The sequence below is a fragment of the Eptatretus burgeri genome, chromosome 11 (assembly GCF_056783735.1).
Source record: "Eptatretus burgeri isolate ZD-2024b chromosome 11, Ebu_testis_v1, whole genome shotgun sequence".
NCBI lineage: Eukaryota > Metazoa > Chordata > Myxini > Myxiniformes > Myxinidae > Eptatretus > Eptatretus burgeri.
Genome location: NC_140971.1, coordinates 11,262,828 through 11,282,337, shown reverse-complemented (window position 1 = coordinate 11,282,337; position 19,510 = coordinate 11,262,828). Strand labels below are relative to the sequence as shown.

Here is a 19,510-nt window from a genome sequence, read left to right as displayed (position 1 = left end):
AGTAACGCATGGACTGGCACATTCTTGACAAAGTTTAGGCCCTCAAATTGCCAGTTTTTGGAACTCCTATACAAATTCAGAGGGATGAATGGATTCCTGGATACAAACCTACTTTTGTCATGCTCGGGTAAATACAAATGTATATAAGTCCATATAAATTTTCCATACTTAAAGTGCACCCGATTTGTGTTCTTGCATTGCAGTCAAAAAAAAAAAAAAGGTCATGCTTCCATAGCATAGTTGTCCCAAGTTGGTTGGTCTATCCCAAATGATCATTTGGAACTTGATCAAAATGCAGAAATATGATTACCTGTATGTCATGGTAATTGCGTGAATTTATCTAATGATACAAATAAACAGCACGGCTTTCTTATCAAAACACGCCTTTATAACTTTTCGAAACTGCGGCATTCCTAACATTGTTATACCCAACACCGATGCAGTTCAAAAGGTAATGGCTGTTCGGAATATTTCAATCCACTTCCATTTAAATTCCACTACTACTTCCTAAGGGTTCAAATTAATCCTGACTTTTTGGGGAGTCAACTGACGAAGTAGATTTGTCTTTCAAACCGGCTGGTTAAGGCCGACATTCAATTGAAGGGGACTTGGACAAGAATTTATCATTTGTTCTGGGTGCTGGCGATACCTCACCTACTCTTCACGAAAGACATCGCGTGACCTTTAACGTCGACCAACTATAATGCCAACAGATGGGACACCCAGCTTAATGTCCATCCAAGGGATGGCATACTGTGTAATGCAGTGAGCTGCCTGCGATGCACCAATCTGACAGTTTATAGCCGGGAATCACCCCCCAGACTAGACAGCTCAATCTCAAGGGTGGAATATCCTGTGGGACCAGCATGAATATAGTGGAAATAATGAAATTGCGAAGTCACACTCTATTTCCCAAAAAGCCGAGCAATTGCACCGAGCCATATCCCACCATCCTCTAAAAGAATGAATCACAAGGAATCCTTCACCCACGTTGTAATGAGCCATCAACCTCAACAATTTGCATCTGTGTTAAATTTAAAATTCCATGGAACAAAAAATGTCTTTCATTTCTAACTTGAACCTGTTGGTCTTGACGTGTTTATGTGGTAGATGTTGTTAACACATTTTTTATTTTTTTAAAGTTTGGTTCTGTTTGGGACCATATATTTATTGTGTGTGTGTGTGTGTGTGTGTGTGTGTGTGTGTGTGTGTGTGTGTGTGTGTGTGTGTGTGTGTGTGTGTGTGTGTGTGTGTGTGTGTGTGTGTGTGTGTGTGTGTGTGTGTGTGTGTGTGTGTGTGTGTGTGTGTGTGTGTGTGTGTGTGTGTGTGTGTGTGTGTGTGTGTATACAGGCAGTTTCAAAAATCTTGGTACTATTTCAATGCCTTCTTTTTTTTTAAAAGGTATGCAAGATTCCAAACTAACAATCATCCATCAAACAGTAGAGACTTGCGAGAGATTTTTTTTTTTGACACTGATTTACAATGATAGAATGGTGTGCAACGGCATGGATGCACAATGATGGAACTGCATGGATGACATGCTTGACGTGACCGCCACGGCATGTCAGGCAAGCATTCACTCTGACAGCAAAGTTCTATGTCACCCTCTTGCATGTCAGAGGTGAGGTGGATCTTATACACTCCTCAGTAGTTCTCTCGAGCTGCTGGATGTTACGAGGGTTGGCTTTGTAAACATTGTCCTTTTGCGTAGCCCCACATAAAGAAGTCCAGCGGGTTGAGGTCTGGGGAATGGGGAGACCAGATGTGCTGTCTTGAAGGAGATTACCCTGTCGCCGTACTTCTATGCCTCGTCAGTGTCTGTGAGAGTGTTTTATCTGTACTTTGTTTGGATAAAGTTTCATGTCCTGCCTCAGGATTCGAAAGACAGTAGTTTACAAAAGACCAAGCTCTTGTGAGCACCGGCAAGAGGTTCTCCTTGGACCATGAGTGAAAGATTGTCTCACCGCCTCAATGTTCTCTTCTCAAGTCTTCTTTCTTCTTGATTTCTTAAGATTATGAACAGTGCCTTCTTTCAAGAACTTATTGACATTGTGAAGAATACAGTTCTTGCTGGGCGAGTTTCTCACTTCGAAATGTTTGCGAGGAAGCTGCTGAGTCTTGATCACAGACTTCGTCTCAATGTACCATTCTACCATTTTACTTCCTTTTTGTGCCGTGTGTGACATATTTACTCCGGACAAATGAATTTTCCGGGAGACAATGTCGCAACTTCTAAGAAGATCACCTCAAAAATAAATAATAATAATTACAATTAACAATGTTCAATCGAGACACAATTCAAAGAGTACCAAGACCTTGAAACACCATGTGCAGGTATATGCAGGGTGTTTCAAAGGAACAGTGTGCACTGAACAAAATACTGATGTTTCATTTGTTTGTTAATCTTAAAATTAAAATATTTATATGCTTGTTTACTTGCAGTGGATTTCTCATGATCCTCGACGTATATAGCTGCACAGAATAAAATGAAGTTTGTTCCTTAAAAAGAGCGTGTTGTTCATGAACTTGCACTCGGAGAAAGAAAAGCGGGATAGCTTCTGTGAATGGCTCTAAAGTTTCACAGCAGAAAAGGGGATCATGTTTTAGACTACACCTCCTTAACGAATGAGGAATGCTTCCACATGTCTGGCTATATGGAGAGCCAGAACATCAGGATTTGGGCCACAGAGAAGCCCCATGCAATCTTCGAAAAACAGTTGCATGATCAAAAAATTGGTGTGTGGTGTGCCCTTTCCTGAAGGTGTGTTATTGGACTAATATGTTTTTTGAAGATAACGTAAATTCAGAAAAGTATATTATCATATTCTCCAGGAGTTTTCCAATGAACTAACCGAAGAGAAGAAACAAGATGAAGATGAATGGTTCCAGAAAGACGATGCAAGAGCACACACACATGCCGTCAGTACAGTTTTTTTGAAGATCATATTATTTCTCATGGTTAAGGATTACATCGTTCTCCCGACTTAACTCTCCTATGCTTTTATTTGTGGGGAAAGTTTAAAAAAATACCGTCAATGCAAGCAATCATCATTTGATAGAAGAGCTGAAGGCTATCGTTTCAGAGACTATCTCCATGGCATTCAGGCTGAAGTCCTGCAGCGAGCATTATCAATACATGTGTAGATATGTCCATTATTTGCCCACAAATGAACAAGTCACACTTTCAGCAATTGCTATTCATTTGCTGCAACTTTTCAAAAATTTTCAAAATCAAATCTTCAGTTCCCTCTGATATGTCTTTGCAGTATTTGACAATAAATACTTTCCTCTGAAAGAGTTATCTTTTTGTACAAGAGGTGTTACGTTTATACTGCACTGTTTCTTTTGAAAACCCCTGTGCGTGTGGATGCACAATTTCGCCTCTCAGCTGTCGTGCCTGGGTTTGAATTTCGACTCATCTATAAACTGTCATCGCGGTGTTTTACACGCAGTGATTCATCAATGTGTGTGCCGTCCCACGGATGGACTGCAAACTGGGTTTCCTATCTGCCAGCATTAGTTGGTGGATGTTAAAGATCCCATGGTGTCCTTAGTGAAGTGTAGGCGAGCTATCATTGGCACCCTGGCCAAATTCCACACTTCCTGAGTCAGAGTAGCAACCCGACTAAGGAATGAGGCCTTGTAACTGCTTCAGCAGCACCAACTCACTGCATAGAGCACAGTACTATATATATATATATATATATATATATATATATATATATATATATATATATATATATATATATATATATATATATATATATATATATATATATATATATATTGTTCATCTTTCGGCTGCTCCCGTTAGGGGTCACCACAGCGGTTCAGCCGTTATGATCCGCATACTGATTTGGCATAGGTTTTACGCCGGATGCCCTTCCTGACGCAACCCTGGTCGCCTCTTAAGACACAGGGATAAGGATTGGGTTTCGCCATGATTCCGGACTGCCCTACACCTTCTCATAGCACGGCCCAGTACAGAGCTCCCGTCCTCAAGCGATCCTCCAACCCAAGCCTCCGAGTAGCCGGATAACAGGCGCACGCCACTACACCTGGTGATATATATATATATATATATATATATATATATATATATATATATATATATATATATATATATATATATATATATATATATATATATATATATATATATATATATATATATATATATATATATATATATATATATATATATATATATATATATATATATATATATATATATATATATATATATATATATATATATATATATATACTAGTGGGGTATGCATACACATTATAAGCAATAACTAACAATGATTCCCCATTGTCTTGGGTCGTCCACCTGCATTAATTTTTTTCATTTATTTATATCTTCATTAACGAACACTTTCCGGCAGTTCTGTGATTTTCCTGGTGCATCACCATCGATGTCCGTCGGCACACAAAATTACTGTGCCTTCCAATTGTCTTAGATCGCTCACCTGCATTTATTTTTTTTATTTTTTTTTCGTCATTTATTTATTTTCATTTATTTATAATTTTCATTTACGGACGTTTTCCAATGGTTCTGTGATTTTCCCGGTGTATCAGCTTCGATGTCTGTCGGCACGCAAAATTTCAGCTTTCTACATGACCCAGGAAGGTACTGAACATTAATATCAGTCAGTGAGTGGTTTGAATGAACTTTATATGAGGTGCCTGTGTCCCTTACATCACTCCTCGCGGCACCTCATATATTACATAAGATACGTGTATGTGTATATTATACATCTTTTTGATACACCATGTGTATACATATATATATATATATATATATATATATATATATATATATATACACATATACATATACATACTGTATATGAGGGGCTATTTTCCATCGGCCATTTTGGAGTTAATGCCATATTGCACTATTTTAACCTTTACCCTGCCATCCGAGCCTATCATCATCATATCATTAAAAAATGTCGCTTACATCACTCCTCCTCGCGGGGCTTCATATATATACACACAAGGTGCGATCAAAAAGTTTGGTGAATGGTGCCACTGCTAATGAATGCGTGAACATTGTTGAGGTCAGTGGGTAGGACCTATTTCATTAACCATCTCACTTGCCAACATGCAGCAAACACCATTTTACTACGCACCAGTGCGCCATGACATTGCTTTGTGTGAACATGTGTTTGTGGCATCTGGTGCGTTTGTCGAAAACATTGAAGTTTGAGCAACGTGCAAACATGAAATTTTGTTTTTAACTTGGCAACACGACCAAAGAAACCCACAAAATGCTCGTAACGGTCTATGCAGATGAAGCTGTGACAAAGAAGACTGTTTTCAAGTGGTTTCAAAGGTTTCAGGAAGGAAAGGAGTCACTGGAAGATGGCGAAAGAAGCGGTCGTCCGTCAACAGCACGAACCGATGAAAACATCACTCAAGTCAGCATTGTCGTCCACCATGAAAACTGATGTTTAACCGTTCAGGAAATCGTGGAAGAGAGCAGTCTTTCATTTGGTTCCATTCAGGCCATACTGACAGACGATTTGATCATGAGATGCGTCAGCGCAAAGTTCATTCCGAGCATCCTCACAGATGACCAAAAAGAAAATAGTGTCTTCATTTCATCCAACTTGCTTGAGCGATACGTTTCGGATCCAATATTCTTACATCACGTGATAACGGGTGATGAGTCGTGGGTTTATTAAATGAAAGCACAGAGTTCCCAGTGGAAGACACCCGTGTCATCGAGACCGAAAAAGGTGCGTCAGTCGAGATCACAGTGAAGGTCATGCTGATTGCGTTCTGCGACATGGAAGGAATAGTTCACGCAGGATTTCTTCCCAAAGGTGCTTCCGTTAATGTGGTTTTCTACGTGGGAGTTAGGAAACGTTTGCGAAAGGCGGCCAAATGGAAAAGACCAGAAAAGTGGAAGATGGCTCCTCCATCACGACAACGCCTCCTGTGACACGGTGATTTCTATCCAACAATTTTTGGCGGCAAAAAAACATTCCCATCATCCCGCATCCACCTTAGTCGTCCAACTTAGCACCGTGCGACTTCTAGCTGTTCCCACATTGAACAAAGGATGAAAGGGAAGCAAATTGACACGATCGAAGACATCATATTCAACATGACAGACCTTCTGAAGGTGATTAACAAAGAAGACGTCCAGAAATGATATCGACAGAGGCAGGAATGGTGGAACGAGTGTCTGTGTGGGAAGGGAGTACTTCGAAGAGGATCAATGATGTAAGTGTTTTATATTTCATAAAATTATTTTATTCTCACATTCACCACCGAGCTTCCCATTCTTTCGGATTGCTCACCTGCATTTATTTTTTTTCATTTATTTATATTTTCATTTTCGGACACTTTCCAACGGTTCTATGATTTTTTTCCTGGTGTATCGGCTTCGATGTCCGTCGGCACACAAAATGACCATTGTCACCATTGTCTTGGGTCACTCACCTGCATTTACTTTTTCATTTTTTATATATTTTTATTTATGGAGGCTTTCCAACGGTTCTGTGATTTTTCCTTGTGTATTAGCTTCGATGTCCGTCAGCAAGCAAAATTACCGTTCTTCCTCATTGTTTCGGGTCGCTCACCTGCATTAATTTATTTATTTAATTTTCATTTACGGATGCTTTTTTAACAGTTCTGTGATTTTTCCCAGTGTATCGGCTTTGATATCCATTGGCATGCTATATCCAAATTTTAGCTATATACATAACCCGAATGATACTGAACATTAAGGTCAGTCAGTCCCCAGTCGAAAAACCAGTTAAAACCAGTACACATTTTCAACTGGTCTCTATTGGTTCTAATTGGTCTTTAACTGGTCTCTATTGGTTTCAACTGGTACCAGTTAAATTCAGTCAGAATTCCAATTTCCCAGTTGAAAAAACCAGTAGCTCATATTTGTACCAGTTAAAGTCTTACTGGTTCCAGTTGATACCAGTTGCAATGTACTGGTCTCCCAGTTGATACCAGTTACAATGTACTAGTCCCAGTTGATACCAGTTAGTTAAATACAATTGTATTTCAACTGGTAATATATCACTCTATTCCAATTTCCATATTAAAACCAGTAAGAAACCAACTGGCTTTACTGGTACCAGTTGGCTACTGGTTTTCAACTGGTACCAGTTGACCAGTAAGCTACTGGTCTTTACTGGTTTTTTGACCTGGGTCAGTCAGTCTGTGAGACAGTGAGTGGTTAGAAAGAGCCTTATTGTACACTACACGACCCGTGAAGCACGAGTAACCTCGTCTTGGGATGTAAAAAAAATAAAAGTCATGTCAGAACAGCGCTATACACAAAGGCACAACAGAATTTCAAGAGCAATCCACTGGCCACATCTGCAAAGACTTCAATATCCCAGTTCCACAAAATTCATGGAAACAGAAACCAAAAGTGATCATCGAAAACAAGGATATAATGTATGGAGTACTCAGATACAAAAAGGAAAAGGAGGACTTTCGAATTGAGGTTTCCCATTATGACAACGGTTGATGAAAAAAATAATTTCAACAAAACAGAAGATAGCTCCAGTGAACTATACTGCTGAAGTTGTTTGTATTGATCAAATACTCCGGAAGAGTACTTGACTGAATCGGGAATTGATTTTTTAATAATTTTTTTCGTTGCCCGATTTTAACGAAGCTTGATACTGCACACCACAGGCAAATGTTGAGTAAAGTGGCCCTAACATTTTTGCGCTATCGTGAACCGTTTTGGCTGTATTTCGTGAACATACATACATACAAGATGAGAGTTTTAGTAATATACTAGATGACCCGTGAACCCGTTTGGTTCCCATTGTGACAGCGGTTGATAAAAAAAAGGAAGATAGCTCCAGCGAACTATAACGCTGAGGTTGTTTGCATTGATCAAGTTCTCCCAAAGAATCGTTGACTAAATCGGGAATTGATTTTTTTAGTACTTTTTTTTCGTTGCCTGATTTGAACGAAACTTGATACTGCACACCACAAGCAAATGGTAAGTATGGTGGCCCTAACATTTTTGCGCTATCGTGTACAGTTTTGGCTGCATTTCGGGAACATACATACATGCAAACATACATACATACAAGATGAGAGTTTTAGTAATATATTGATTATATACCAGCAAGGGTACCCTGTGTTGCCCAGTGTTACCCGGTCAATGTTTTTGTGGGGGGCTAAAACACTACCCGAAGCCCACTTAGGAATGGGGTCGGAGATAATTTAATATTCCCTTTCACAGAGATAGAAAGGCTTTGGCACTATATAGCGATTTAAAATGGCCCATCATGGGTCACCTGTCCAACTCACAATCCTGTGACATTTGTGGAAACCCCGTGGCATTGCAACAGTCAAGTGATCATGACCATGAGACCCAAAACCAAGAGATCGCAAAATCACTTCCATCTATCCATTGGGACTATACTCTGTGCAGAGCGTTGGTGCTGCCGAAGCAGTCTCCTTGGCTAGTGGGTACAATCCTGGATGGGTCGCCACTCCGACGCAGGATACCAGCTAGCTGGCACTCATTTTGCCGACCTCAGAAGGATGGCAGGCAGAGTCAACCCCACCTGGTATTAATTCAACAGCCAAGTGGGATTTGAACTCAGGATCCTAGGATCCCAAGCCTACCACCCCAACCATTAAGTAAATACCAGGCGTAAAATCACTTCGCACATAAAGAAATGTACTGCACTGTACAGGGTGGTTATAAAGTCACGTTACCCCCCCCGCCCCCACCCCAAATTATCATACACCCTGGTACGTTTTGTATCTATGTATATGTTCATGACAGGTGAGTTCTTTGGTGAGTCCTCAGCAACAGCGTAGATAAAAATGCGCAACACCGAGTCACCTAAGAAGTTACCACGTCTTAGATAATTTCATGAGGAATCGATATCTGCAATATGAAAGCGAAATGTTGAACAGTTTTTGAAATACTGCGTACACAAAAATACATGGACAGATGATTAGTCGGTCAGTTGGATGGAGCTCATTTTAATGTCCCTCATCTCTGACCTTGTTGGAGGGGCAGGTGACAAAATGCTACACAATAGTTCCTCTGCAGCTGCAGACATTCACAAGTCACACATGGTGAAAACTGTAAAACAAGAACAACCAAACTGTCCACAGGAAAAATAGACTAAAAAAAAAGAAGCTTTTCATGGTATCCCACATGAGTGCAAGTGTGCAAGATCAACCCTCAAATAATGAAACTGATTGCGAAAGCAATGGAGCTCTGGAGTACCACATTGATATTACAGAACTCCAAAGGAAATATCAAGCATCACTTCGCCATCACAGACAGGTCGGTTGCCTCTCTGTCTTCTACCACCTCCTTTCTGGTCTTGTATCCTCTGCTCTTTCTGTGCTTTATCCTCCCCAGGTTTCTGCAGAGCTCATACGGTCCAACATCAACCCCCTTCGGGTGAAACTGTGAATACCAGCAGTGAAGAAACGACGCAGTATCTTCCAGGAATACAGCCCCCCCCCCCACCCCATCCTGTTTTGCCTGGTTCTGGGCCCACTGAGCAACCTCATCAATGATTAAGTACACGGATACACCCTAACATCCAAGAGAAGAACATCGAAAGAAACAGGAAACGTGACACATTGAATGATGAAAAATTGACAGAAGTACTGAAATTAGTGAAAGAGTACTCTGACAACATTCAAATGTAATTTGGCCGAGGTAAGTGCGCCAAGTGCACATTCGTACAAGGTTAAACCAACAAAAACGGACAACATAAAAATCGAGCTAAATACGATGATGCAGGAACGAGACAACAAAGCATTATTTGCCAATGAAGAAAGCAATTAACAAAGAATACTGGCATATAACGAGGCTGATTCTGAAAACATACCTCTCCCCAAGAAACAAAACCAAAGCCATAAACCAACTCACAGTTCCATTGTTTCAATACAGCTGTGGAATAATAAACTGGCCACAAGGAGAAATCAATAAACGAGATATCAAAACAAGGAAACTTTTCACTATCCATAAAATGTTCAACAAAAATCAGTGCATCCTGAGAACGTACCTGCCGAGGAGAAGGTGGAGGCCTGATGGAGCGCAGAACGACACTGGAGAATTGGCTGAGTTTGTGAAAAGTTCAACAAACTACAGAATCCAGTTTGTGTGCAAACATAAAGACAGCAAGCCAGGAAAGGTATCCAGAACCCACCGAGCAAAAAATTTCCAAAAAGAGGTACGAAAAGATGACACACAAAACCAAAACAGAAACAAATACAACCGTAATGATTGCAAAAAAGACAGAATAAAAATAAGATTAGGGACACCACACGAATGACAAATAAGATGGCAGGACTGAGTCAATCGGACAGGTATCAGGTTTGCCAGGTAGAAACAGAAAGCACGAGTAACCTCCTCTTGGCATGTTAAAAAAAAAAGTCATGTCAGAACAGCGCTATACACAAAGGCACAACAGAATTTCAAGAACAATCCACTGGCCACATCTGCAAAGACTTCAATATCCCAGTTCCACAAAACTCATGGAAACATGAACCAAAAGTGATCATCGAAAACAAGGGTATAATATATGGAGTACTCAGATACAAAAAAAGAAAAGGAGGACTTGCGAATTGAGGTTTCATTACCCAGTGTTCATCACCCAGGTCTAAATAATACAGAAATCAAGAAAATGATCAAATATCAATTTGACCTTTCCTTCATACCTTGTCAAAAAAAAAATTCCAACTGGTACAACATTTCTTCTCTCCATTCTCTTAATTCGCTTTCATTGCATCCCTCAAAAAATGTCTTTAATCGCATTTCTGAAATGAAAATAGAATAATGCCTCCGGCACCCTTGGTGCGGAGGCATAAAACCCCCAGTTTGCAATGCTTGTTCGCTTTCCATCAATCGTCCTTTTTTTCGAACTTCAGTGCCAATTCACCCCTCTCACTCCTCCCTCTCATAGCAACGATCACACTCTTGCCCCTCCAAGCTGCCATCTCACCTTTCTCAAAAACTTCCCCCTCACCTCACCCCACTCACCCTCCTCCCTCCATTCACCCCCCTCACTCACCCTTCTCAAAGTTGCCCCCCCCCCCATCACATCCACAAAGCTGCGTCCTTCCCCTGCACTCTCTCCTCCATCTCATAAACCTACCTCTTCAAATCCTCAACTGCCTTCTGCCCCTTTCTGATTACTCCCCACTGTACCGCAAACCAGCACCACAGAGCCTTTTCTTCTTCTCATCCGGCCCCTCCCCGAGCTATTCTGCAATTCCCCACACTCTTTCAACAACTCTCTTACCTCCTATCCTCCCCCTCCCCTCCCCTGCACCCAAAGCATCCTCCCCTCCCCCTTCATTAACAGTGTGGATCGCAAATATCCGGGGCCTTCGCTCAAACTTGACAGATCTTTCCATACAGGTTGCCACTGACAAACCAGACATAATCTGCCTAACAGAAACTTTCCTCTCTCAAGACGTCTCTGACTCTCTAGTATCTCTCCCTGGTTACTCCCTCCTCCAGTATGATAAACCTGAGCCTCGTCCTGGTGGAGGAATTGCTCTCTTCATCAAAGACTATATTCCTCGCTCTCCATGCACTGCCCTCACTCCCCAACACCCCCAAGAATACCTCTGGCTACGGCTTTCCCTCCACTCCCCCCTCATGTTTATACGTGTGTTGCACAGTCCACCAAACAGTGATGACTCCATCTACACCTCACTATCTGAAAACATGGACCAACTTCTATGCTCTCATCCCAACTCTTTCTTCCTCATATGTGGCGACTTCAATTGTCGTCACGCCAGTTAGTTGGGTGTGGCTACCTCTCTCACCTGTCGTGGCACTTCAGCAAAAGGCTTCTGCGACTCATTGGGACTGAATCAATCGGTCAACTTCCGTACCCGGATCTCAACCAATGATACTCCAGCTCTTCTGGATCTGATTTTGACAAATTTCCCTGAAAATATCTGCTGCTCTTCTTCTGCTCCAATCGGTTCTTCTGACCACGTCCTCGTCAAAGTGGACATCTCTCTGGCTGTTATCAGAGAACCACCTCAACGCCGTCGAGTCTGCCATTTCACTCAAGCAGTCATCAAACTTATAGACTGGTCTCCTATTGCTACTTTCTCCAACATCAACTCATCATGGAAATTCTTCCAAAGAAACTTGCTCTCCCTCATGCACAGATTTATCCCCTCTCGTCTTCAGTTGTCCTGCCCTTCCTCCCGCCCTTGGTTTCCTGAAGCTTGTGGTGAGACAGTTGTCCTGAAACAACTTGCCTTTGCCTCATAGAAAACAAACCCAACTCAGGGTAATCTCAGTTCCTTCCACAAAACTCGGAACAAGTGTGTATCTTCCCTCAGGAGAGCCAGAAAACAACATCTTTGGAATCTCAAGTCTGAACTCTCAAACCTCTCTCTCCCTCCTCCAAATCCTGCTGGTGTCTCATCAAATCTGTTTCTGGTGCATGTTCCCCCTCCATCCCCTCCCTTACCTCAAATGGCTGCAATGCTGATACCGCACGTGAAAAGGCTGAATGCCTAAACTCGGTGTATACATCTAAATCTTTTGTCCAAAACCCATCGCTTTCTCGACTCACCTTACAGTCGCACCCAACTGTCCCTGGACTCTGTGTCCTTTTCTCCTGACAGCTGGAGAGCTTGCTGTCAAACCTCGACTAAGACTCTGCAACCGGTCGAGACAACATCAGCCCACGTGTCCCAAAAACCTGCTCCTCTGCTCTTGCTCACCCTCTCTCTATTCTAATCACCCTCTCATTTGCTCAAGGTCATCTGCCATCTGCTTGGAAATCAGCAAACATCACTGCCCTGCATAAAAAGGTGCAAAAACAGATCCCTATAACTACAGACCAATCAGCCTTCTCCCAATCATCAGCAAGGTTATGGAATCCATCATCATTTCAGACATTAAATCCTTCCTCTTTTCCAATGGCTTGATTTTCGATCATCAATTTGGTTTCAGAACAGGTCACTCTACCCTGGATATGCTGCTTCTGCTCTCCCAACAATGGATGGAGGTCCTCAATGCTAGACTTGAAATCCGGGCCATATCCCTGGACATATCACGTGCTTTTGACATGGTCTGGCACCCTGCCCTACTCACCAAACTCTCTTCATTTGTTATCCAAGGCCATCTCTACTCATGGCTCGCAGACTTCCTCTCCTGTCGCAGTCAATGTGTGGCCCTAAATGGAGTTCTTTCATCCCCTCTTCCTCTCCAGGCTGGAGTTCCTCAAGGTAGCGTTCTGGGCCCTGTTCTTTTTCTGGTTTTCATCAATGATCTCTCCGACTCTGGAAAGTCCTCTTTATCTCTTTGTTAATGACTCCACCCTCTGTCGTACCATCTGTCATTCCTCAGACCGGTAAGCGGCAGCTTCTTCGCTCTCTGCAGATTTGGTTAAAATCACAAATTTTCCATCACGTGGAAAATTTTTAATAATTTTTTACGTTGCCCTATTTGAACGAAACTTCATATTGCACACCACAGGAGAATGATGAGTAAGGTGTCCCTAAAAGTTTTGCGCCATCATGTACCGTTTTGGCTGTATTTCGGGAATATACATGCATACAAGATGAGAGTTTTAGTAATATATAGCTTCAGAATGGGGGCGGTGTACTTTGAATGTACTCCTACTTGTATATATTTTTAGAAAGGTGGGAGAATAGGAACATTTGCTGTACATTTGACTTTAAAGCACTTCTAAGAAATTGTGAAAAACCACATTTTATATAGAAATGTAAATATTTGGTCGTGGAAGAGTGTAAGGATGTGTACTGTACCAGTGTTTTTTGACTCATTCAAACCATATTCCACGTGAATCAAGGCTGAAGGATATGATTGCTTACTATTAGTTGAACAAATATCTACATTTGCCTGTGATGTGGTTGTCAGCACTTTTGAAAATATTTTAATAGGAATGACGTATAGCCAGGCCTCAGTGATGATGCAACCGACAGATCAATTTTATCATTTGATTCCAGGAAAGTATGCATCCATGGATTAGTGAATAGATTGAATCTATCCATCCATCGGGACCATATTCTGTACAGAGCATCAGTGCTGCCAAAGCAGTCTCCTGGGCTATTGGGCACAATTCTGAATGGGTCACTACTCCGACACAGGATACTCAAATGGCTCAATCATCCCAGCAAGCTGGTACTCATTTTGCCGACCTCAGAAAGATGACAGGCAGAGTCAACCCCACCTGGTATTAATTCAGCAGCAAAGCAGGATTTGAACTCAGGACTCTAGGATCCCAAATCCACCACCCTAACCATTAAGCCAACACCAGGCATACAGAATGCAGTTGGAAATAACTAGTTTTGAAGAAAAGTCAACATGGTGGCACTGTGTCGCTTCCAACCCTTTTGAGGAGTAAAGTGAGTGAAAATAGTGCACAAGCTGTGTTGTTACATCTTGTGCTGTCTTTTGAGGATTATCTGATTAATCCTGCGTTGGACATCCCCCACAGCCTCGAGGATGGTTTGTGAGACTCTCTCAAGGCCAAAGCATATAGTTTGTCCTATTATTACCAAATCTGGAACCTTGGAGCTCATCACATATTTCAGTTTATGCACATGGACCTCAGAGCACAAAAAGGGATCATATGCTGGTGACAAACTTCCAATATTCTATGCTTTCCACAATCATATCAGTTGAGTGGACAAACGAACAAGGGTGGCCATTCAGTGCTGGTCAAGCTTATGAATCATTCCATTCTAAAGCATCACCAGCTATGGCAGTTGATACTGGATTACAAATATTGATGAAATGGAAGGCATTATAAACGGTTTTGTTTTTCACCAATGTATTATTCTCTTTACAGTATGCTTCCAAATATATTTTTTTCTAAAGCATCTAACTGTGCAATCACTGCACTCTGTTCTTGTGTGATACATTAGGCCCGAATATTGCCGCATACCAGAGATGGGGAGATAGGAAAACCGTTGGGGTTGACTCCGGCGACGTTTCCCGTTGTGTACATGAAAATGAACTCGCAAAGGTACCATAATGGCACCATCTTGATATGGAGGCACCACGACGACGAGACGCCTCTGTGAAAGGAAGAGGAAGACAGTGGCTCACCAACAGGAACAGGTGGCTTTAACATTGGCTGATATGGTGGACCAACAATGGCAAAAGTTCTTATCTTCTAAAGGCAATAAAAAAAAACTTTGCTCGTAAGCTCTCCACTTAGCAAACCGGATTGGATCTGTTTGGAATCATGACCTGTTATATGGAGGAAAAGGATTTAGCAAAAACCTTCAAATCTCATCTCTACTAACTTAAGTCAACTCCGAACTGATTGTTTACTGTATATTGCAGGGCTCGAGCACAGGATCTCGGAGATGTCGCCTTTTGACGATGGACTTGGGATGAAGTGCTCGGACTAAACACCATACGATTGGACGAGCAGTCAAAAGACCCATGAAAATAAAGTGTAATTGTAATTGTGAACGTTTATAGACAAAATCCTGTTTTTTTCCATTTACTTTGCAATCATTCCTTGTTATGAACATAATTAGTGTTTGCCACATGGTCAACAATGTTGTAATTTTTTTTTGTTGATTTCGTCAAATGTTCGATTTGTCTCAAACAGGGTCAAATACTGCTGCTAAAATGATTTAACATCTCTATTTTGGAAAAAGGGAATGAGATGTGGTTGGGTGGGAAGAGTTTATGGTGAGTGTAGAGAGATGAGTTTAAGCTTGTTGTCAAATCCTCAGTTAATTATATTTGTGATTGTTTGATGAACAGCAAACAAACATTATAAGTATATGTGAACAAAATTACATGCCCAGACCAGGAATCAAACCCAGGTCCACTGATAAACCATACCAGTGCTCTTAAATCTGAGCTATCTGGGTGACCCATGACTGAGCATGGAATTCTTCCACATACAGAAATGCCATTCTCTTTCCATCACTGCATCCGGGACCCTCATTGCCAACCATAGGGGCAGCGGGGGCCTGCCCACGAGAGGGTATTCCCCCAAATCTGGTCAGGAATGGGAGCATGTGCCGGAACAGCGCGTCGCTGTGTACACTTTCTGCCGGTACTCCAGGGGCCTCCGTCTAGCCATTCCCCAGGCAGATTCCTGGCCCATCTCCATCTCCTTGAGATGCTGATCAACCTGCTGCAACAACGAGGCACATGGTCGGCCCATTGGCCTCCTCCACTCACGAGGCTCCCTCGCTGAGAGAATCTAATGAGCAGCATTAGTGTCAGAAAAATGAGCCACATGTCCATATAGCCACAGCTGATGCTCACGGACTATACAGGAAACAAATCTCATCTGGAGTCTGTCTCAGCAACCGCTCATTGGACCCAAAGTCAGATCAGCGATAGCCAAGGATTCTCTGAAGAGACCTGGTACTGAAGGAGTATAGTCTCCATCTCAGATCCCTGGTCAGAGTCCATACATACAGTTTTATGCCTCACCTCCCTGAACAGCTCAGCTCTGCCATTAAGCCTGGCCCTATGACTCTGGTCAATGGTATCCAGTGTCCCTTGAGAGACAAAGTTCTTCTTTGCCCAACGGTGAGTTCCAAGACATCCAGCAGCAACATAAAGGATGCCCTACGGTGAGTTATATACTTGGACCTTGCAATGATCAGTCAGAAGAGAGGAAGGTAAAGTTGATTCTCTACTTGATCGGCACAGAAGTTAGAGAGATCTATAGCACCATGCCATTCTGCACAGCTGAAGGTGAGCGCACTGTGGTTGAACTCCTGAAAGCTTTTTATGCCCATTGCCATGCATGAGATGGTTGAGTGCAATCTTTTCTTCACCAGAGACCAAGAGAAAGTGGTATGACAAGCCGTTCCCCTGGATACAGCAGGCCATCCTGAATGGACAGTTGTTCACATGCGTGAAAATATGGGCGAATCTCCTCCGGTGTCGACCACATCGACAATGCCCAACCATTTCTGATGGTTCGTTGTTACACGAGCATTGTTCCATCATTGGCTGTGTGTTCAGCGTTCAGAACATGTGTCAGGAGATACTGGCACATAGTCCAGCATATTGATGTTCTCCACTTTTGACCGAGTATACGCTGTTAAGCCCATGTTTGGCAGGTAAGCCCTGCTCAGCGTGTCAGCCAGAAAAAAAATCCTTACCCGGGGTATTACCATTATTGTTGTATTTACTTTTGTTCTTGAAAGTGGCCTTGGAAAATAGGCCACGATAAAGTGGGACACTAAGCTGCTACATACAATTTAACATGCTGTTTTCCCAAAGTGGAAGAGCCAATAAAACATAGGAATTCTGGCGGATTAATTTTGTAGTCATCGAAAGCATCTTCAGCTCAGCTACTGTGAAAATAATTCCTATATAATTCAGGTGAAAAGGACTGAATACAAATCGAACTCAAGTACGTTGGATGGTGTGCACAAGCACATAAGCATGAAAGTCTAGTTCATTGCAAAACCTCTGTGTAAACCACATTGCTTAAATATGTGATTTATTTACATATGATATTCATCAAGGTCTGGAATTCTAATTTTGTTTTTACCCCCCACTCAACCTTTTGCTCCGTAACACTGCCCATGTCCAAAAGAGTCACGTGATGAAGACTCCAACCCTCTTAAAGGATTCTCCTTGTGACTTCATCACAGTCTTTTCAAAGTTAGAGTGAATTTGGAAGTGCCGATGTTCCATTTTGAATGGAAAAATGTCATCTGAAGCCTAAATAGCAATGCTGGAATGAACAGATGCTTTCCCGAGTCAAAAAACAAGATAGGGGAAAAATAGGAAATGTGTGTGTGTATATATATATATATATATATATATATATATATATATATATATATATATATATATATATATATATATATATATATATATATATATATATTTGCCCGGACATGGGTAGTTGACTACCCAATAGAACCTGACGCGATGGGCCTGTTAGATGGGGAATGACCTGAGGATTGAGCACAAGAAAATTCATGATTCTAGCTTCAAGGGTTAGTGCTGCAAATTGTTTTTTCGTTAAAATACCCCCACATTTAGAGGTTTTTCGGCCGTTGCTAGGCAACGGAGGGGTCCATAGCAACGGTTCTTTCTCACACATAACTAGGTCATACCATGAACCTACCATACCAGTTTCATGTGCATCTGACTCATAGTCTCTGAGATATAACGAACTTCGTTTTTTTATTGTTTTCCACCAGGGTTCATTCAAAGTCTATCTTCTCCGACAGTTTTCATAGGATCCGGATGGAAATTTTTGACACTATGGCTGAATGTACTGACAACAGTCACTTGTGGCATGATTTTGATTTTCGAAAAAATAATTTTTTAATGATTTTTCTAAAATTTCAAAGTCCCATTGAGAGGCATCGGTGGTGCCCATAGCAACGGTTCTCATTTGCACACAACTCGGTCATGGTATGAACCTACCAACCAAGTTTCATCGAAATCGCCATTGTATTAACTGAAATCGCCATTTTAAATACTGATAATAAGGGTAGAACAAATCTCAAAAAAAAAAAAAATTTGAATTTTTTTTTTTTACGAGATCGACTTTCCAATACAAAAATATATTTTTCATTGTTTTTTTTTTCCATATGAAAAAAAATGTAAATGAGTTTTTAAACGAAAAAAAAATTAGGAAATAAATAGGAGAAAAAATATTTTAAATAGGTAGTTTTTGAACAAAACAAATAGGGGGAAAATAGCAACCACTTTGGTGGAAAAAAAACAAAGTAGAGAAAAATAGTGAAAATAAATAAATAAATAAATAAAAATCACAGCAAATCTGGTATAAAAAAAACCACAAAGTCCAGGAAAATAGTGGAAAATAGCAACCACTTTGGTTGTTATGAGACGTGTGTTGGTCCCCTGGGTCTGGAACTGTGAACCAGAATAGCACTAAGTTCCTTGACTTTGCAAGAAATCATGGACTTTGGGTGGCTGCTTCATGGTTCCAGTGCCCACAGGCTCATCGCTGGACTTGGTATTCCAACGCTGGTGGTGTGGCAAAGGAGATTGACCATGTGCTCGTTGATGGCCGCTGGAGGATGATCCAGAACTGCAGGGTCCACCGGAGAGCTCAGTTCCTCGCAAATGACCACAGGCTTGTTGTAGCAACTCTGAAGTGGCAGTTAAATCTGGGAAAATGGCATCATCCCAGCCTAAGATGGATGATTGCAAGCTCAAGGATGAGAGGGTAGCTGAGGAGTTTGCGAACAGGCTGAATGGATATGTGGGTGGTCTGGGTGCTTTGGGGAATCCTGAATAGTTGTGGAGTGTCTTCACGCCCACCATCCTTGATGTGGCTGGTGGATGTCTTGGAACTCACTGTGGGGCGAAGAAGAATTTTGTCTCTCAAGGGACACTGGATACCATTGACCGGAATCACAGGGCCAGGCTCAATGACAGAGCTGAGCTGTTCAGAGAGTTGAGGAGTAAAACTGTACGTGCACTGAGGGTGGACGAGGAGGCCCACGTGCGAGGAATCTGTGAGGAAGTAAAGCATCACCTGTGGTCAAGTGATTCTCATTCTGC

General features: G+C 41.7%; 1 protein-coding gene across 1 annotated transcript in view; it reads right to left on the bottom strand.

The window, feature by feature from the left end:
* Window positions 1-19,510, bottom strand: part of LOC147016501 (nuclear factor of activated T-cells, cytoplasmic 3-like) — a 147,783-nt gene that overhangs the window by 63,164 nt on the left and 65,109 nt on the right. Inside the window, exon 10 of the mRNA XM_085845217.1 lies at window positions 14,919-15,051. Within this exon, the coding sequence (XP_085701343.1) occupies window positions 14,919-15,051 (133 nt within the window). The remainder of the gene's footprint in view (window positions 1-14,918; window positions 15,052-19,510) is intronic.